The 22578-nt window shown below is 27.6% G+C and overlaps 1 protein-coding gene across 1 annotated transcript in view; it reads left to right on the top strand.

Annotated features, from left to right (window-relative positions):
• The window catches only part of LOC113376181 (calcium/calmodulin-dependent protein kinase type II alpha chain-like), a 297389-nt gene that overhangs the window by 46802 nt on the left and 228009 nt on the right, over positions 1 to 22578 (top strand). The window contains exons 4-5 of the mRNA XM_026616099.1: positions 5445 to 5504; positions 9006 to 9060. Coding sequence (XP_026471884.1) covers positions 5445 to 5504; positions 9006 to 9060 — 115 coding nt within the window. The remainder of the gene's footprint in view (positions 1 to 5444; positions 5505 to 9005; positions 9061 to 22578) is intronic.

Here is a 22578-nt window from a genome sequence, read left to right on the forward strand (position 1 = left end):
ATTACATCATGAGTTAAAAATTTAAAATGCCATTTCTATGTTATGACGTAGTTTTTTTGCTAGATTTGTTTGCTGTATGTATAAATGCTCATCGATTTACAAAATTAAATTTCATTCAACACTTACTCTTACTTACTTAGTGATTCTGTAACGAACATTTTACTATAAAGTCCTCGACATGCATTTGTGTTACAAGCGCTTTAATTATTCAAAAGGACGCGTTGCATTCGTTGCAATTCATGATTTTGCATATTCATATTGTAATGTTTGTTTAGCGTCAATCGGTAATTCATTATCTGTGGAAGTGTCTAATGATGTAAATATGCATAAAGTGGTGAATAATTGAATATTTTATAATTTAATGAGATAGTTGTCAACATAGTAAAATAAACGGTGTTTTGCAAAATAGAAGCAATCCTCCGAATTATGAAGAGAATTTTCGAATAATGTAAAAAAAACAAAACACTAATATGACAAATGTCAATATTAATTCGAGAAAAAAAGATTTATGATTTTTGAAAAAAAAATATTAGACAGTTCAAAAAATATAATTCAAAAACATATACATATATAGATATATCCAACATTTATATCCAAATTAGATGAAATGCTATATTCAAAATCACTGTTTATAGTTTTAAATCTAATTAAAAATCAATGTTTATAAATTTAAATAAATGTTGACATAAAAAAAGTGAAATGACATTTGTCAATATTTATGAAAATTATTAGATAAATAGATTTATAATTTATATTTATTTGATTTGCTTACCAAATTAGTTCGGATACCAAAACTTCCTCAAAACATTATAGATCACAATGAAAAAGCGACATATTAAATTTAACATTAATCATAAACAAAATTTTGACACATCAAAAAAATTGAATTTTTAACGACTTCAATAAGAAGAAACAAATACATTGATTATTCCAAGTTATGTTATAGGCAATATTGCCAATCAATTATACATACATTATTGAAAAATAATTATATCATATTATATTAAATTTTGACCAAGAAGGAAATATTTTGGCATTTATAAATTTAGTGCATATTGGATATATGAAATTGACATTTACTATTTTTAAATGAAATGCAATGTATACGCATTTTGGCGTGAAAAGTAATTTAAAAAACAATAATTATTATTGTTAGGTATACGGTAAATATTAGTATATGTAGGATATTAAAAAGAAATTAAAATTGTAGGTATATATAATATATATGAGATTTTTTGAGCTTAGCAAAAAGCTCAATTTCACATTAAAAAAATTAGTTTTATCAAGGGTTGTCTAACTCAAACTTTTTATTTTCAATTTATTGTATAAATTTTCTTAATTTTTTTTAAATGCAAGTTTGAAAAATACATGCATGCAACCCTCTATTATCACCCTCCTACCACTCTTCCAAGTTTTATTAATCATTATTAATCTGATTGATAACTGGTCAATTATTGTTTTTTTGTGTACGTTTTTCACAGAATTTCGATTCAGATTTTTCAAGTTTTATGAAAAAACTTGATTTAACAAAAAAAATTTACAAGTCATTTTTTTAATAAATAATAATATTTTTCATGGTAAATATAAGGTAGGCCGAGGGTAAAAAGGTTCATAAATACATCGGATAGATAAATTCCTACGAATAGCATAGCGTTGCCATAACATTTCCATTTTTTATCCGAGGATTGGCACCTAAAGTTGATTGAAAAATAAACTTATCCAAGATATCTTCGGCCAATTTTTATCAAACGTGTCAGTTTTTTTTCTAAATATTTAATAACCGTGAGATGTCGTATAATGGATTGGTATTGTGTATTAAGATGATAACTTTTATTTTATGATGTCTTGGGAGAAGCAAACGAGCGTCCTTTTGGACCATTTTGTAGCTTCAGACGCCGCACCGCAATGCATTCATTTTTATGACATCTCGTATCGGAAGAGCAAAAGTATAATCTTAACGCTTGCGCATTCAAATAAATATATATATATATATATATATATATATATATATATATATATATATATATAACTATAGCAGTCCTGGAATATTTGAACAGATGCAATGTGCATGACGAATTAATCCCCTGAGGTTCGGCTAAGGTACTTTCTAGAAAAGTACACGTCGCATATTTACATGTAATATATTATACTATATATGTCATACGCAAAAGCTCTATTTTATATTGCATCAAGATTTTCCGACGTTTCAATGTCTTCTTCCTGTGGGACTATTTGAAGATTAAAAACTATTACAACCAAATCTTTTATTATTATTCAAATTGTAATTTAGATGTACTTGATACCATACTAAATGAGATATGAAAGATTTAAAAATATTTATTTACTAAAAATATATTAAATTTTTATGATAATTGAATTATTGGTAATCATTTTTAACCATATACGCGTAGAAAGTTTCTATTAGAAATATCAGTTTTTTTAATAATGATTCGAAGGTTTTGCAATTAAATTCATAATATATTGCGTCTGATGACTCTATAAACCAGAAAAGAGAAGACTAAAAAAAATTATGGCCAATTAATTTGATCTAGTAAAATTCATCACATGGTTCATACCCTCTGGGGTAACTACCAACCTGATTGTTATTAAAAAAAATTAATGAAATCTTTTACATACGTCAATTTCCATTATAGTCGACCTGAAAATGCTAGTCAAAGTTAATAGGTAAACACATTCTTGTTAATCTTGGCCAACTTACCTGGAAAGCTACGGGTGCCCTTTGTGAACCAGATATCTGCGTGATATCAAGTTGTTAGGTGCTTTAGTAAATGGCGTGATAATAACTCATAAAGATTCCAGACTAAATTTTATAGTTTGGCGTGGACTCAATTTATATTGTTTTGACCGGTAAATAAGCGATCTAAATTGATTAATTTGTGCCTATATAATTCAATGTCTTCTTTGACTTCGAATCACGAAGAAATGTGCATATAAACGTATTACAAACACGATACTTTATAATAAGTATAAATATATAATATAAATATGATAAGATATATATATATATATATATATATATATATATATATATATTAGGGTGGTCCTTAACAAGGACATTTTCGAATTTCTTTGCTACCAAGGGCGCCAATGCTTCTAAATTAATAAAAAATGAATCTGTAATAGTATTAGCTCTTAATATAAACATTTAGATAGAGCGCATGCCAATTGAAAGTTTCATTTCAACATCATTAAGTAAATTTTTGTGCCATCTGTATAGTATTCGTGAACTCAAATATTATGACACATAAGCATATTTATAAACCTACCTTCAAAATATCTACCTTCATGCATCCATTAATAATAGCAAAAAAAGTTATCAAGATTATGATTTTTTTTTTTAATATTTTTTTATATTTTTAATTACAATCTGTCACACTTGAGACATTGAGTAATTGTTTCGACATTTTATTAAGATGTATGAAATTGATTAAAAGGTATTGAAACGGAAAGATATTGTGAAAGGTATATTTTCGAGTTTTTCTTTATTTCACACAAAGTTAATGAAACGTTAAAATTTTGCGTTCGATATACTATTAATGTTTTCCTCATCAAAAAAAGTTCGAAATTCATGCATACGATATGTCATAAAAGGCGAATCCACCTTTTTGATGTGTTTTACCTCTGGCGACGATCGCACCTTCGTACCAGAAACGGCACTAAAACTTTAACAGCTTTTCTGTAAAACGTCAGAATAATGGAATGGGTATCAAAGGGTTCTACTTTATGGTCGACACATCAGTTTTACTTGTTTATTTCATTGTAAGGTCGTTTGCAAAACTACGCTACTAAAAATAAACACATGTAATCATCAAAGATTCGACCAAATTTCTCGTAACGCAATAGTTTTTGATGAAAGTCTATTTTAATTCATTACAAACAAGCCGTTAATTAGTTTCAGTAATTAATTTATGGCGAAAACAGAACACACAGGTTGTGTAACATGTGATGGAGTTTGAACAAAACTTAGAGGATAATTAGCTTTCAAAATTTTGTTCATGATAAATTATTTTTCATTATACAAAATTACACTCTTTACAGTGTCCTTTGCCTTTTACCTTTTGCATAATTTATTGTGCAAAATTCATACATGTTTTTATTCTCATTGATTGATTTTTAAAATCTTATACATGATAAATAATAAATGATCAATTTGGTATAAAATAGGAATGTAATGGTAATCCTAAGTTGTGGATCTATCTTAGTATGAGTTGGTAGTAACGAGCTGTCAAAAAAACATGTATTTGCTTAGGTGTTTTACATTAAAAACCTAACCTACAAAATGCACAAACGCTTTCTGTTATATCATAAGTGCAACTTTCTGATGTCTCATTGATAACAAATACGTGAAGTTAGGTTTTATGTGTAAAACGCCTGATTGCACAGCAAATACGTAGTTTTTTGGCGGTTCGTTATTACCAACTCATACGAAGATAAATCCGTAACATAACATTTTCATAAATTGCAATTTTATCCCTGAATTGGTCCCTGAATTTCTATTATAATTTTTTTTAATTTACAGCAACACTACAAAACAATTCGTATTATTATTCATTCATTATTATTATATTTTATTAAAATTCAATATACGTAATATATTCAATAGTAATAATTCGATATTTTAATCTGCATTGAGCCACATAATATTATAAATGAATTTTAACCCCTTGCACACCATTGACGCCTTATTAGCCTCATTTTAATATGGAGTTTTTGAAATATTGGAGTGCAAAGGGTTACTAGTTATATATTTATTTTAAAATTATGGTTACGATATAGAATGAAAAATTATATTTTATACAACGAGTTGGAGGAAAATATATTTTTTATATTTTTTTATATTTTAAATAAATAAATTTAAATATAAAATATATTTATAAATACGTAATAACTGCACTCATAGTTATTTGTTGGCTTTCGAAGTATTATTCATAAAATCTTATTTTGTAATTCACTTTTTTGTATTTTTTTAAATTAATATCACATCCATCATTTTTAGATTTTTTAAGAAATTATTAATAATTTTTCAACTTCTATCGTTTATATTTTATCTAATTGATGTGGGAAATCCCTAACTTTAGATAAGAAAGAGAAACAACGTTTTTTTTACATTTTTTTGTAAATGTTTTTAAAAAATTATATCGACGCTAGTTATTTTTAGATTTTTTAAGTAATTATATACATTTGTTATACATTTATTGAATATCGTTTATACAATATCTGATGTTTTTCCCTTACTTTCAGATTTTCAAAAATTAGAAAAAGAATCAACAATTTATTATACTGTTTGTTTCATAAAATATTTTAAAAATTTATATCGGCGTTAGTCATTTTTAGATTTTTTAAGTAAGCATATACATTTGTTATACATCTATTGAATATCGTTTATATTTTATCTAATTAATGTATTTTTCCCTTACTTTCAGATTTTCAAAAATTAGAAAGAGAAGCAAGAATTTGTCGAAAACTTCAACATCCAAATATAGGTGAGTACGGCACGCATAAAATGTTCAAAATTTAATTGTAACAACTAATAGTTTTATTGTATTTCTTACTTATATTTTTATTAATACACATTTAGTTTCATATTTTTTTTCACAAAATTTTTATGCTTAAATTTCTGACGACATTTATATATACAAACTAAGGCCCAATATAATTTTTAGCGGAGTCCTTGGTTTTTTCTAACTCATATATCTTATATGTATATATTTCTATATTTTTAAATATATTACTACATAAATATTTTTATTCTAATAATAATTTCTATAACTAATATCCGTTGTAAATTCATGTTTTATACAAATTATAATTCACACCTAACGACTTGATTTCTATGTCTTTATAAAGTTTGGCCCGCTGAAGTTCTGACGTACTTAGGTAATAATATAATTCGAATTAATTGTATAAAAATTAACGCATTCAGGGAGCATTTTTTTATAATCGCAATACTTAATTCAGATTATTCAATGAATATAAATTTTATTATTTATTTTCAAAAAATATTGGAAGAATATTTCGTCGTTTTTATCGATGTAATTTGATGGAGTGATTTTTATTTGTTAATCGTGTTATATTTTCACAAATTTTTACTAAATTTTATTTCTACATGTGATTTCCGATTAATGTGTTAATTATTTTACTAGAAAAGTCAAAATTGAGGAAAATACTGTTCAAGTTACTTATAAACAAATTAAGGGGTCAATTCTCCCATACAATAGAAATATTACAGCAAGACTGTGTTACGGTAGTTTTTTCATATAAATTGGTATTAAAAACTGTCAAAATGCTATGTATTTGCTGATATCAGACGTCTTACACATAAGACCTAACTTCACGTATGTGTTATTAATGACACATCAGAAACATGCAGTTATGATAATTTTCAAATGACGTTTGTGCACTTTTTGCTTTAGGTTTTATATCTGAAATATAAAATAGAAAATACATAGCATCTTGACAGTTTTTACTGCTAATTTATATGAAGAAAGAATCGTTGCCATAACAACGCTATGTGAAAATAATATTTTATTGGAAAATTGGACCCTAAATTTTTGATTTTTAGTAATTTTGATCAGTTAGTGAAACAACTTTTATTTAAGTTTAAGAATTTTATTGTTTTTTTTTTCATTTCCAAGAAATACAACTGATTGCGAGAACATTTAGTACATATAAGGACATACATTTTAAACTTAAGTACATAAAATTTTATTGAAATCTATCAATTATCTATTACCAAACTTGACAATTTTCATAGATTTGATGCAGAAAACGTTTATAATAAATATTAAAAAAATAGTTAGATTTTTTTATGTTCAGTAGCTGTAAAGATAATATTTATATATCATTATACATAAATGCATACGCATATAATAAATATACGTATGATGTGTATTTATTTTTATTTATTCATATACCTAACCTTATACATGTGTATATGTGTCTATTTCAATTTAATTACTTTCATTTCTTTCAATTATTTTAAACTCTCATTATTTATATCATTTAAAACTCCAATGCTGAATATTTAATTCTATATATTATTAAATTATTCTCCAGTTTTGCCTTTTCGCTATATATTTCCTCGATTTATTTCTATTTTAATTTTTGTGATCTATAATGAATGGCCACTGAATGCTATGTATCGTAAAATTGTGACGTCCTTTTATTTCTTAATATATATTTATATTGCATTTATTCAACATTTGTGAGCTTTGTTCGATTTTCTATTTATTCTAATTAATATATAACCAAAAATATTTTATTCTTTAAAGTCGTCACAACTATTGCGGCTTTTTATTCATTTCTTATTATTTGCATGCTGTCATATTTTTCTACATATGTATATCGAATCATTTTATACCCTGTTTTTTTAAATTAGTTATTTTTGAATACTATCTTTATTATTTGTTCATGTATCCTCATAAGCATATTTATATCATTCTGTTTTTTCAAATGTGTAATTGTATTTATATAAAATTTATCTAAGTATCTATAAAATTTATATCTTGTATATATATAGATTACGTTTTTCGGTATTAACTAGGGAATGCAATACCGATAAAATTATTCGTTGTCGGTATTTTAGTAAACCGGTATTTTCGGTAAACCGGTATTATTACAACTTCGAAAAATGTGAACTAAATTAAAAGTAACTTGAACAAATATAAAAAATGAACCTAACATAAAATAAAATAATTATTTTGTTCATTTTGAGTAATTATGGTATAGAATATTTTGGCGATGTCACTAAAAAAATCGTTACAATTTTTAAATATTGGAAATAAACATCATTATTTAGTAGTCAGATTTTATTCATTATGACACGATATGAAGTTTTCTGGCAAGCAATAAATATTTAGTTTAATGACGAGTCGAGATAATTTTTTGACACATGTTGAACGACCTAAAAGTATATTTTTTTTAAAGGAAAAACTCAAGCTCGAGTGTAACATGTATCAACTAGCACTTATGTTTCAATACCGAAAATACCAATATTTTTAAAGTAAATACCGGTATTAATACCGCCGAAAGTTTATACAGCATACCGGTTTTTGGGTATAACCGATATTGCATTCCCTAGTATTAACCCATATTAGACCAATATTTTCTACTATTTTTTTTCAATTAAATTTTTAATAGAGAATATTACTTATTTTCTATTAATATTAAAGGTGCAGCAAATTGATTTCTAATTTTTTAGCTTATTACTGTAAGAATTTATCGCATAATTTATTTTTATTAATAGAATAAATATAAAAAATGAACTGCAATTCCAGAAATATAACACACCATCAGGTTTATATTTTAAATTTAAATATATTTAGATAAAATAGAGCAAGTTGCTAGGAGAATCATCAATGATTTAAAAAGGATAACTTTTTTAATTTCATGATTTAACTGTGAACAAATAAATCGGTAGTTAAGGATATTAATTTACTAATTTAATTTGTTTTTTTTTATTTTTTTTTTGTTTAATTGAACTAATTTTCAATTTGTTCTGAATTTTCCATTCTTAATTCTAGAAAGCTATATAAATTGTCAATTTGTTAAAAAAAACTTACAATAATGCTTAAATATATAAATAACAAGTATCAAATAACGATTACTTTAAATTGGATAATATGGGTTAAAAGTCTATGCATGATAAATATTCAATATATTATAAAGTTTGTATCTTGTTTGTCCGCACTTTTGTTTTTGCAATAATTCTATATTCAATATCTGATATGAAAAACAAAACTTTACTACCATTTTGTACTAATTAATAGTAATCAACATATTTTTGTTTACTGAAACTTTTGTATTAGGAATAATGAACACTTGAAAAAATTTTGTTCCTAATGCTGATCGATTTCCTTCTAACTGAGGATTTTCTCACATTTACAATATTTGTCTTATTTGTGTTAAGACTTTTTACATACGAGTAATATTTGTAACTTAACTTATATAATCATGTTTTACGCATATTTAATTCTTCTTTTCAGTACGACTACATGACAGCATTCAAGAGGAAAATTTTCACTACCTAGTATTCGATCTGTGAGTATATTTTACTTTTTTTTAAACTAGAAATATCGTATTTGCTTGTGTGATTTCTGAACTTGTATTAAAAAAGGTAAAGCGTAGAGAAAAAAATGGATGCATATACCTGCATGCATAAATAATCGTTAATATTATACTTATTATACATATTGCTTATGTGTTTTAGTCAATTTTTTTAATCATTAAGAAATTTACCGAATGTTTTACTACTTTATATCATGTTTTTAAATACGAGCATACAATATGTCTACGCATAAATTAACAAATTTTTATGAGAAAAACATTAAGATCTAGAAAATCTTTCAGAAGAACCACATTAGAAATCATGCGTCAGATGTTGGGCGTCATTGTCACAGTCTCCTCGCTGTGATCAGTTCAAACGTAAATCGCACCTTCAAAAGTTCATTTTGAGGGTGATTTTCTCATGTTATTTGCGGACTTGTTTATTGATATTTGTAATTTATGCCAGCACTGGTGGTTTTGATCAATTTTATTCTATTAATCAGGTGAGCGGAATCAGGAATTTTAATTATTTATTTATTTTGGTTCAGTTTTGGACATAATGGCATGTTTATACAATGGGCAAAATAAGTACCATACTACAGGGCAGTTCATTCAATGCAAAAAAAAATTAAACCTGTGTGATTGTCTACTCTAACTTTTTCTGAAAACATACCAAAGATCCACAAGTAAAAATAAGATACTTGTTTTTATTGCAAAGATCTCTTTTCCAATTCGGGGCCCGGCGAAAGTTGGTTACGGTGTAAGATTTATTCTTTTTGGACTTATGTTTCAGATGCTGATTCAGATCCTAAGAATCCCAAAAGATTTGTGAATAGCCTTCTTAAAAATCAGGAATTCAGTATGTCCTTACCTTATATGTCATTATTTCTCCCCTATAAATGGTTTTTGTAATTAGTTCCAGCTTAAACGTTACTGGTAGTCAATGATTCTAAGATGAGTAAAAACGATTCACACAGGTTATAATATCTAGTGCAGTAACTATAAGTTTATTATTATTTAGTATTGTATAGTGGCTTTTGTTTAGCCTAGGTCTTTTAAATCAAGATTGCAATTGGACCTATCGTCCTTTTTATGGACATTTTGGATCAAAAGTATCATATTGATGTATTCATCTTTTGGCTTGTGTGCATCCATATTGACACAATAATGTTCGAGACTGCGGCAGTTCATCTTCCTTCTAATATGTTGCAACCAGATTCTAGCATTATTAAATAAATCAATATCATTAAAAAACAAAACACCAGGACATTTTGTCAGTACATCCCCTACGCTTAATATTATTTTTAACGTATTTATATACCAAATTAGTTTTACTGGCATATTTTCAATAATTTTCCTTCCATTATATAGTGTCTAGAATCGTACTCTGAATAAATTCATTGCGAATTGATTGGGTTAGATTCCTCCGACATTGGCTAATGCATCCAATCCATTTACGTTCTGGCACATTGGTACGCGTCAAGCGTAAACCTAGAGAGCGCTCTCATATCGCCGTTACGAAGATCAATTCGTTAAGTAATCTAATTATCATAACGCCCGAGATTATACTTGTTTATCTATGGCCCGAGATACGTGCGATAGTTCCAAATCGACTTAATGCGACACCACGCACTTTTTCCAAATTAAAAATGTTTGAAAAATTATAATTAAATGAGAATCGTAAATTCGAACTTGTGCAAGTTCATACGCAATTGCGATGACCGTTGACAAATTACGGAACGCTCTTTACAATAAACCGTATTTTAAACTTCTCTTAGGGTAAGTTATAGTAATCGCAAAACATCGAACATGAAATTTGTTGTATATCTTTACGTTTCAAACGTTTCTGAACATTTTGGCATACCTTATGAACAGTTTTTTGTCCACTATTTCGTGAGCAAAGATCAACCGATTTGAATGGTTCGATTTCAATTTAAAAGGATACGTGCTGGTTAAATTTTGGGAGGACGAGCCAGCAACAATCATACCGATGATGATATGTAAATCATACTGATGATATCTATGTGTAATTTAGTCAATATTCTAAGCTTTGATGCACAATTACAAAGATATGCATACATTTCAATACGTCCCAACGAGCATCAAATATTATTCTGTTGGAAACTATGTAATTGCGGATTTTTGTTAGAAAATTAAAGATATTTTTTTTGTGCAGCATCATCATCATCTCACTTTCACAAAAAACACATCCCAACCACATTGGTTTCTTCAATATTGTTTGCCGAGTTGTCGAAAATATGTGATGCCAATGATTTATGAAAGATATGTGAATAGTTGTTTTGATTTACCAATTTAGGCCGCTTAAACCGTGTGGTTTAATTTTTTTTAATTGTATAAAATGTAGACATCAGAATTGATCATTTGGTTAGTAATAACAGTATAAGTAGACAATTCCTTTGTAATCAACTTCAACTAGACGTTTTTCATCTTTGAGAAAGAAATTTGGCAAACCAATTTTGACACCACCTTTCTTAAGGCTTTGTCACCATAACCAGCTCATCACATTTCGTGAGTATAAGATGCCCTTTTACCTTTGCTGAAATAAAAAATATTACTAACATGTTTATTTAATTTTCAATCTTTTAATAAATGCCAAGTGAAAACTTCACAATGAATATTTTTTTTACTGATGGACATCTAATCCGTCTACGACTACAAAAGGTATTTTACATTTGGACTAGTAACTCAGCACGTACTTAGTTTCCAACCTCTTATCATAGACACTGATCAATATTTACCTAGGTCCAGTATAAAATTTCTATTTTATTACATTAATTACAATGCTATTTGATATTACATACTCTTTCTAAATGAAAGATTATGGGGCCAATTCTCCGATAAAATATAAATCTTATGGTAACACCATATGAAGGGTCTATCTTCGTATGAATTGGTAGTAATTTAGGAGTTTAATAAATGTATAGAATTATTTCAGAGAAATTTAATACTTCTATTTCCTAACTCGATGTGGATGCAGCAAAAACTTATTTGTTATTATAATTTATTAAGATATTTAAAGTTTTGACTATTCTCATTTGTACTATTTTTATATTTAACTTCCCGTAGGGCAAGTTATAGTAATCGCAAAAAAATCGAAAATGAAAATTTTTATATATCTTTACGTTTCAAAGGTTTCTGAACATTTTGGCATACCTTAGAAAAAATGGATGTATGTGTGTGTGTGTGTGTGTGTGTGTGTATGTATGTACGTGTGTGTATGTATGTGCGGATACAAATTTTCGTCGACGATTTCGGGAACACGGATCAACCGATTTGAATAATTCAAAAAACATTCGATTCGTATTGATAAGGAGACGTGCTGATTAGTTTTTGGCGAAAGCAGGTCTAGCCGTTCCGAAGATACGGGGCAAAAAGTGCCGAAAACGGTAACTCAGTTTTTAAGAGAACGGAGCGTCCGATTTGAATAATTCAAAAAACATTTCACTTGTATTGACAAGATGAAGAATCGATAAAATTTTCATGAAGGTAGGTCTAGCGGTTTCGGAGATATGGAGGAAAAAGTAAAAAAATGAGCCATTCGGCGGTCAAAAATGATCATTAGACATATGCACATCAAATCATCAGATATTTTATAGAGATTTTAACAATAAGTATACATTTTGTTAACATTCTTATGGGTTCCGTACCAATGCTTATGCGTTGGACAGCGACGCGGCGCTTACGCGCTTTATATTTTGTTCCTATGCAGTTAAAGCAGTACGATTGCTTTGAAAAAAAGTTCAGATCTTCCACAATATGTCAAAATAAAGAAAAATTTTTTTTTCAAAAAAAAAAGAAATTAAAAAATTTTTTTTCAAAAAAAAGTAATTTTTTGTCCAATTTAGTTTCTCAAAAATCTTATTTTTTCAAAGTATTTTTTTTTTCAAGAATGTTAATCGTTTTTAAAAAAATAATAATTTTTGGTACGGGAAGTTCCAGCAATTTGCCTTGAGGCACGATGCCTTAATTGCCTTAAGACAGAATTCCACTTACAGCTAGTAATTATTATAAAAATGATCGACGTACCTAATTTACTTATTTAGATACGTGTTTGATAGGCTTTAAAATGAAGAGCTTTTTAAAACTTTTAAAACCTGTTCAAATATGATATATCAGTTATGAGACCAGTTTCTTCCACGATTAAAACATTAATTTCGTAGTTTATTAACTATTATTCATAGTCCATTATCTGTATTAAAAAGATTTTTTTAAATATAAAAACTTAACTTCAAACTAATGTTTGAAAAGTCACAATCAAGTATAACAAAGCACCAAGAAGTCATGTACAAGGTGCAGAATTTAATAAAAATAAAATTTAATTAATGAAAATACAGCTTATCATATGATAAATGTTTGAAGAATAATAATTGGAGCATTTTATATCCAAATGCTGGAGAACAGAGAAAATTACCTTGCTCTTCTATTACCGGAAAACTTTTTTCATAAGGCATATGTATATGTATGTATATATATATATATATATATATATATATATATATATATATATTACATGTTCCTAGCAAGAATATTGATGCATAAATAACGGACACAATATTATGGACAAACAAGAATGTTTGTGTTGTGAAATATACGCGCAATTCAAATCCAGGGTAGATGTCAATGTGTTGATATGCTCTGGCTCTGGCTTTATGCCAAATCCCTACCATTCAGGCAACGTATTCAACAGTTTTGTACGAACCTAGTATAGTGAAAAAAACTAGATCCTTAGAACTTTTATTGGAAGCATTAAGTTTGCTATATTGTATTCCTCACATACAGTTGCACCAAACTATCTACGTTCTCAATACTTTTATTTTTTTCTGTTATTTCTGAAATACATAATTAGAATCATTAGAAACATATCTTTTTTATTAGATGAATTTGTATAAAAAGTTTCTGAGCTTGTATATGTTTTATATTTAATATTTTAATTCTCAAAGGGTAAATTTTGCTAGGCCATTGGGGCACTAGTCAATTCAGATTCTATAGGTCATTCCAAAACACTTCGCTGAAAAACAATATCTCTAAAGTGAGTTTCAACCCAACGAAATTTTTAATAAAGTTTTTTTTTTTCATTTTTTCCTGAACTTATAATTAACTTATGTTTACTCGGTAGGGAATTTCATGAATCTTCCTATTCGATTTCTCATTCTTATACACATTGATAGTCAATATATTATTTTAAATCGTGATTTGAACATGCAATAAATTTTATTATTTATTAACTTTCTATAATTCTGAACTTTAATTAATTATAATAATTCTCATACCCAATATATTGTGAGGGCTTCGATATTCATATAGGCGTACATAAAGACATAAAGGTTTTACTTATAATTAGGCAATTATTAAAAAATATCTAGGAAAAAAGCTTTGAGCTTATATTTGCTTCATCTTCAGTATGAATATATACAATTAGTTTAAAATGATTGTTCTATTCATAACTCAACAATGATCTTTGTTTTTGTTTTTATTTTTTTTCTTCAGAATTTATTTTTATTTCATATACTTCATTTATTTGACATTTTATACTATCTTTTATATAATATTAAATTTATATATATATATATATATATATAAATATGCGATGTTTTTTTTCAACTAACTTTTTCAATCTTCCCTCTCTTCAACTCAACTATTCGGATTCTGCATTTTTAATTTAACAATACGAATATTATGTCGATGCTAGGACTCGAACCGAGTATCCCTAGTGTGTGAGTCGGGCATGCTACTGCCTGAGTTATGCCCGATATTGTTTTAATTTACTTGTATATATTTTCACGGAAGATCAGTTAAATGAAGACTCAGAACGTTTGGAAAATTTATTAAAAAAGAAACCTAACTTAGTTATTTCCCTTCACTAATCAATATTCATCGAATATTTGGATGGATTGGATTTTCCCTTCACCACCTGAAATACTATATGCAAATATATATAGGTATATATATATATATATATATATATATATATATATATATATATGCAATGATTTATGCATACATCGGTTTATTGGTCATCCCATAATTTTCGAGAATGGCAAACTTTGCGATTGTAGCATTTGGCGATGTTGCGAATTGTGTGCTGGGAACTGCAATTTGTATTTCCACAGCGGTCGTCGAGTTATCTTATATGCTTTCAACAAACACAGTACGCACATTTGTTTGTCGATTGTATTTACTATGTATTTTTATAAACAAACATCTATCACTATGTATAGTATAAATACCGAGAAATAAAAATTTTAAGGGATAATAAACTATTGGTAAAATATATCATGGAATCTTTCAGAATTAATAGAATTTTATAAGTTTAGAATATACAATTTGAAATTAAAATTTATGGATATTTATGATTGGATTTTCCCTTCACCACCTGAAATACTATATGCAAATATATATAGGTATATATATATATATATATATATATATATATATATATATATATGCAATGATTTATGCATACATCGGTTTATTGGTCATCCCATAATTTTCGAGAATGGCAAACTTTGCGATTGTAGCATTTGGCGATGTTGCGAATTGTGTGCTGGGAACTGCAATTTGTATTTCCACAGCGGTCGTCGAGTTATCTTATATGCTTTCAACAAACACAGTACGCACATTTGTTTGTCGATTGTATTTACTATGTATTTTTATAAACAAACATCTATCACTATGTATAGTATAAATACCGAGAAATAAAAATTTTAAGGGATAATAAACTATTGGTAAAATATATCATGGAATCTTTCAGAATTAATAGAATTTTATAAGTTTAGAATATACAATTTGAAATTAAAATTTATGAACTCTGAATATCAAATTTAACAATTTGCATTTATTGTAATTTTGGCTTCTTTCAGTACACAAAATTTCAGCATTCTATCAATTGAAACATTTGACACAGATATTTATGTAGTTTCAACAAATTTTGCATAGAATTTATACATATGACCTAAAAAAATATTTTCTATATTTTGCAACATTGTTGCTTACTATTTTGGTATTATTTTTTGTATATAAATTTAGCAACTAAAAAATTATTGTCTTGTTGAAATCAGTTTTCATATGAAAATATTCCCAGAAAAAAATGGATCGTGGCCGAAAATGTAAGGTAAATATTATTTCCCAACATGAGGCCCATATTGGTTTCCAATATTGCGCGCACATAAAAACCAATATTTAGCCCAATGTTTTGCTGCAATATCACAAATAGTTGCATTCTAATAACGTAGTAATAACGTAATAAAAAATAATAAAGCTAGTAATGAGCATTGTTTACAACAACTTATAGAATACCTAGTTCTGAATTTTTAGCCAAAAAGTAATTGAATAAATAAATAAAACATTTCATCTTTAATACCTGTATAGGACAGAAATAAAAGCTTGTAATACTATTCAAACCTGTACAAATTTTTAAAACCGATATTTAAGTTTGAAATATAATATTATAAACACATTAAAATTGTTGTTTTTATTAACAATAAAATTAAATTGTAAAATTTTTTTTTTCAAATATATACCATACTTGAATTTTTTAAATTTGATAAATTTAGGTAGAGGTGCAAGAGGCTATTTGTAGCATCTACCATCTGTTTGTATTAATTATTGTAGACATCGATTAAAAGAATTACTTAGAAACAAGTCAATTTTCTTTAAAAAAATGAGTAAATTAACAATTAAATTAAATTGTAAAATATTTTTTCTTCAAATATATTCTATACTCGTATTTTTTTAATTTGATAAATTTAGATAGAGGTGCGAGAGGCTATTTGTAACATTTACTATCTATGTGTATTAATTATTGTAAGCATTGATGAAAAAAATTACTTGGAAACTCTTAAATTAAAATCTATTAAACTCTTAAATTTTTTAAAAACGAGTAAAGTATAAATTATCAGAAGGGGCAACTTGTAACACCGCACTTTTTCTAGAAAATGATTGATTGTGAAATAATGAACAATAGCTTTCGAATTATTTTTACTTGATTTTGTAGAGGAATAGTTAAAGCATCTGCCTAACTTTATTTAGTAGAAATATAGTCAGTGGATCTCAAGATATATTAATTTTAAAAAACAATTATAACAAGCCTCCAGCTTCACTATGTTGTTTCTTTATTGTGTACTATATTATGATTCGATACATATTGTGACGAATATTGCTTACAATCAACAAAAAAAAGTTTACCACCTTCATTTTTAACTTAGACTATCTACATATATTTCATAACAATTACTAAATGATTGTTATATAAAACAGATTGTAAGTGTACCCAAAAAATATAAAAAATCTGTGTATTTTATTATATAACGACTTCAATCTTGTTTAAGTATGGTGGAAATATAAATTTTTAATGACTCTTGAAACTTCTAAAAGTTCCAAAGAATTTGTAATAAATGTTCTTAAAGTTAGAATATCAATCTCATATCATATCCCTGTTGGCTATTACCTTGGACTACCTTGTAAATACACGAGCGCAATATATTTTTTGATCCGTAAAACAAAAGAATAATAGACGAGTAAAAAATGGAATAAGCAAACCAGAACGATAACCTTTTCAGAGTCCCCGTTCAAATTCACGATGTGATTTATATGATAAATAGACGAGAGAATAGATAAATGGCTCCGAGCCCGTCCTAAATTTGAAAGGGCAATCATAAAAAATGCTAGTAGAACAAAAAAACTCTCGTATCATCACACATTTTGTCAAATTGAAGTTATCGAGATGGATTTTCATTTGTAAATGGTTAATGGTGTAACTAATACGCTAATATTGTTATGATTATATTAGTTACATAGCAGTTATGATTTCTACGTCGTTTACATTTTTGAAGTAAAACTTCTTTAGGCGCGACTAGGGTGTAAATCCGTACAGATGCAACGGAAATGCGTTACATCATTTCAATACGGGTCGATTGTGATTAGTCGTTGTGTTTGTGAATAGAGATCTATGTGTTGTATGCGTACCGATATCAACAAGAAAATCGGCATAGATAAACATTTTAATGTTACATCGTAGTACAAATCTTGATTTAATGAAATATGTCTGAATCAGAAGAATATTTTACCCTGTTCCTTGAAAATAGTAAAACAAATTAAACATTTGTGCCGCGAACTAAACGCAAGTTTATTGATCAGCAATTGAATCTTGAATTATCTTTGCGCTGTTTTTGGATGTCAATTCTTTGGTAAATTAATTAATGTATATTTTTTTATCTATTACAAGCCATTACATAGTAACAATAATTATTCAGAGAGTCAGATCTAGGAAAAATTTGTAGTAGAAGGAAAACTTTTCAATATAAGATATGAGCTTTTAACATATACATTTGCATATATATATATATATATATATATATATATATATATATATATATATATATATGTACATAAATACGCATGCATATACACATAAACGTGTAAACATATGCTTATTTAAAAAACGTATTCAATATTAATTTTAACAAATTTAACGTATTAAGTTTTACTTAGGTGCTGATCTTGAATGAAGAGAAATAGATACTGTAAAAAACAAGTTTTTTGAAGACTTTATTAATTCATTTGTAAAATTTATTATTTTATAATTTTTTAACGTTCAAAGGTAATTTATTGATAGTTAAGTACCATCTAAAGTATTGAAGCAGGTGAAAGGTTTTAATGTGAAGTTTTGTTAAGTTATATTCGTATGTACGTAATATGCACAAAAGGCATAAAATCCAATAATTTTTCTTTCGGTGCATCTGATCAGTTTTAGATATTGATCGTTGTGGTTATAATAACAATTAATCACAAAAAACAAACATAAATTTACCTTTGGAAAAAACCTGGAAATATAAAAGCTACAACGACCGAAAGTCATTCGTGTGGCATAGATATTTTTATTACATCTTATCTTACATGTGATCATATTTCGTTTATATTTTTACAATGTCTAAGAATGGCTGAATATTTTATATTATTCAACTTGAAGTCTTTTGTATTAATAATACCCGGTATAATTGTAATTTCATTAATTCTTAGAACAAGAATTTTCGAAGTTCTGTCGACAAACCCGTCATTGAGTTTGACATTAAAAAAAATTTTGCACTTGACAAAATGAAACAATTCCTCTTCGCCTTTTCGAGGTTTTCTTCCTCAATAACGTTAGTGCTTGAAATCGGATACTAAAAGTCAGTAATATGATCTCGGTAAACTTTTCTTTAAACCATATTTGATATTTCATGGACGAAATAACAATTTGTTAAATTTGTTTGACAAACTTGTCGTCGGAAAAATTTTACGATCAAGAAATATTTCATAGCGATATAAAATAATATACAAGATAAATTGAAACTTGAAGCAAATATTACTATATTTAAATAACATATTTGAAAATAAATAGCTCATTGAAATTTATGATAAAGATATATTATCTGACTTACAAAATTAAAATTATCTACCTGCTATATTTTTTATATTTGGCACGAGATCCAAAGTTAATAATTAGACTTAACTAATAGTAAGTTCAACTACACATTGAAGATTGGTTTTTTATGGCTGCACTTTTCAGGTTTCATCGATTTAGAGAATTTATAACATATAATAAATATTTTTCGATTTTGACCATAAATAAAAAGTAATAATACAGGTCCACAAAAAAGTTGTTTGCATTGGATGTGCGACATTTGTTTTCCATTTTTATTTTTGTTTTTACTTCTGAACACGAATCTAAAATCAAAATTGGGGGTCAAACTACAAAATATGAAGAAAAATGAAAAAAAAAACGATTAAATCTCTTGATCTAGTAGGGGAGACTGGGTACGGTTGTGCCACGTGTTTTTTGATCAACTATAATTTTATTAATTCACCAGTTAGCTGGGAAAGAAGTGAATTAAATGGTAATTTGAACATTTGTCTACTTGGAAATACTGAAACTGAGATGAATCAAACATAAAATCAAATCATGCAAGAAAAGAGCTAGTGTCACAACCGTCTACATCTCCGAATAAAATAAGTTAAGAACAATAGGTATAAATCAGAAATGTGTAACACAACACAACCATTTAAACAAAGGTTATGAATATAACAATATATTATAAAACATAATTTTGTGAAAAAAAAGAGTGCGCGTAACAAGATGACATTTAAGTAAAAATAAATACATCATATAACAATTTTGAATAATGTTTGTTAGTAATACACTCGTGATGCACACATTTATTAGTGTCAACCATTATACACACATATATATATATATATATATATATATATATATATAATGATAAATTATAAATTATATATTTATGATAGCATTAAAAATATGTATAATATTTACAAACAATAATGTAATCAAACTCATACTTGAAATATGACATGATCGGTTTGTCATTGTAATTAGCGTTTAGAAATGAACCTTCATTAGAGAAATGAAGTAATTGCTGATTAATAACTTCTTTAATATTCGTTCGCACAGTGGATTATGTTAAACAACGCCTAAACAAATATTGTTTTCGCAACTTCAATCATGTAATAATTGTGTTTGAAGAACTTCATGTAAAAAAAATTAACATACATTCATTGACTGATGGTATTTTTTTTACTTTTTTGCTGGCGATATAATCTCATTTTTTGAACAGCTGTAATACCTATTTTGCCTCAAAAATATTTTCCATTTCAATAACTTCAAAGATTTATAGAAACTACGAATAATATAGAAATAATTTCTAATCAATAAACTTACTTTAGTTCACGAAACAAATGTTTAATTTATTTTATTATTTTCAAGGAACAGGGTAAAATATTCTTGTGCATCAGACGTTTTTCATTAAATCTACATTTGTACTACGATGTACCTTTAAAATGTTTATTTAGCTTTGCCGATTTCCTTGTTGATATCGGAACGTATACAACGTTGATACCGGTACGCATACAACGACAGATCTCTATTCACATACACGACGTCTTATCACAATCGACCCGCATAGAAATGATTCCATCGAGAGCCGTAACGCACTTCCGTTGCACTTGTACGGATCTACACCCTAGTCGCGCTTAAAGAAGTTTTACTTCAAAAACGAAAAAAACCTTTCATTATAATAAAATCAGTAAATTTAAAAATGTATAATTTAAACCAGTACGTTTCAGTGCGTTCAGCAATTCCTCATATATATTTTTTTAAATCTTCCTAAACCCCATGAAATCACATTCTCAGATTCCAATTGTCGACACACGCAGATTCCAATTTTGTTTTGAATAACGCCGTTATGCGTTCTGATGCGAACTTTTATTCCGGTTTCGGTGGGCAAAATTCAACGTATTCATTAACTCCGGGCGTGCTTTCGCATTGTTTGAATTATATAAAGCGATTCTCTGGAGGAAAGCTGCCTCGGCGGCCTCCACCAGCCAAGGTGTACACGTAACGGACGCTATGTGTCGGAGATGTATGAATATGAATAAATCCGATGGGAACCCGCAACAGTGTGCAGGAGGATATATACGTATTTGGTCTCGCCTGGTAATATATAGTCAGAGGAATGGTTGTATTGGTTTCATTCAGTGGATCCCAAACCTTGTAACGGTTGCATTGTAAAGGATTTTTTGAGACATCGGATTTTTGCCGATGGGAATTCGCAACAGTGTTTAGGAGTATATATACGTATTTGGTCTCGCCTGGTAATATATAGTCAGAGGAATGGTTGTATAGGTCTATTCAGTGGATCCCAAACCTTGTAACGGTTGCATTGTAAAGGATTTTTTGAGAGTGGACAATAATTTTTTGGTTGGCAACTAAGTGCTAAATGCGGTTTTTATTTCAGTAGTTCAAAATTATATTGCCTTCTGTTAATGGATATTGATGGTAAACCAGTGGTTAACCACTATTTTTTATATTACTATGAACTACGTATTTGATATGTTGTTCGGGCGTATTTTCGTTTTATTATATTGGCCATGAAGATGACAATCTTCATGGCATTGAGCTTTTACACGGGATGGTTGCTACCCCTGGTAGAGAGCGTAGCGGAGAATTTTGATAGGACTAATTGTCCACTTCTAAAAGTAAAGTCCGCGAAACGACATGTATAATGAATAAAAAATATATATATATATATATATATATATATATATCTTCTTTTATTTTAACTTAGTGATAAATCAGTGATTGTAATTAGAACTGCAACAAATATATACAAATTTGTAGTATACAAACAAATCAGTGTCTAATACAATCCACAGCTACAAGGGTTAAATTATAACCCAACAACCTGAATAATCGAAGGAGAGTTTTTAAATAATAAATTCCATAACTACGTGGCGGTATACATATGTATTTCTAATAGTTTTGCCTTATATGTGATGCAGCATTGCTTGCCAAGGGCGATTTTTACTTGAGATTCATAGTCCCGAGTAAAAATTGGATATCATACTGCTTGATATCGAGTTTGGTCGAGGTTGGTATTGAAGCCGGGACTAGTCTATGCTGGCCCATGTCGTAGGCATTCTAGATGTCCATAAGTA

This window comes from Ctenocephalides felis, unplaced genomic scaffold, assembly GCF_003426905.1.
Source record: "Ctenocephalides felis isolate EL2017-DRISC unplaced genomic scaffold, ASM342690v1 CF-g0.4_SCAFFOLD_01886, whole genome shotgun sequence".
Lineage (NCBI taxonomy): Eukaryota > Metazoa > Arthropoda > Insecta > Siphonaptera > Pulicidae > Ctenocephalides > Ctenocephalides felis.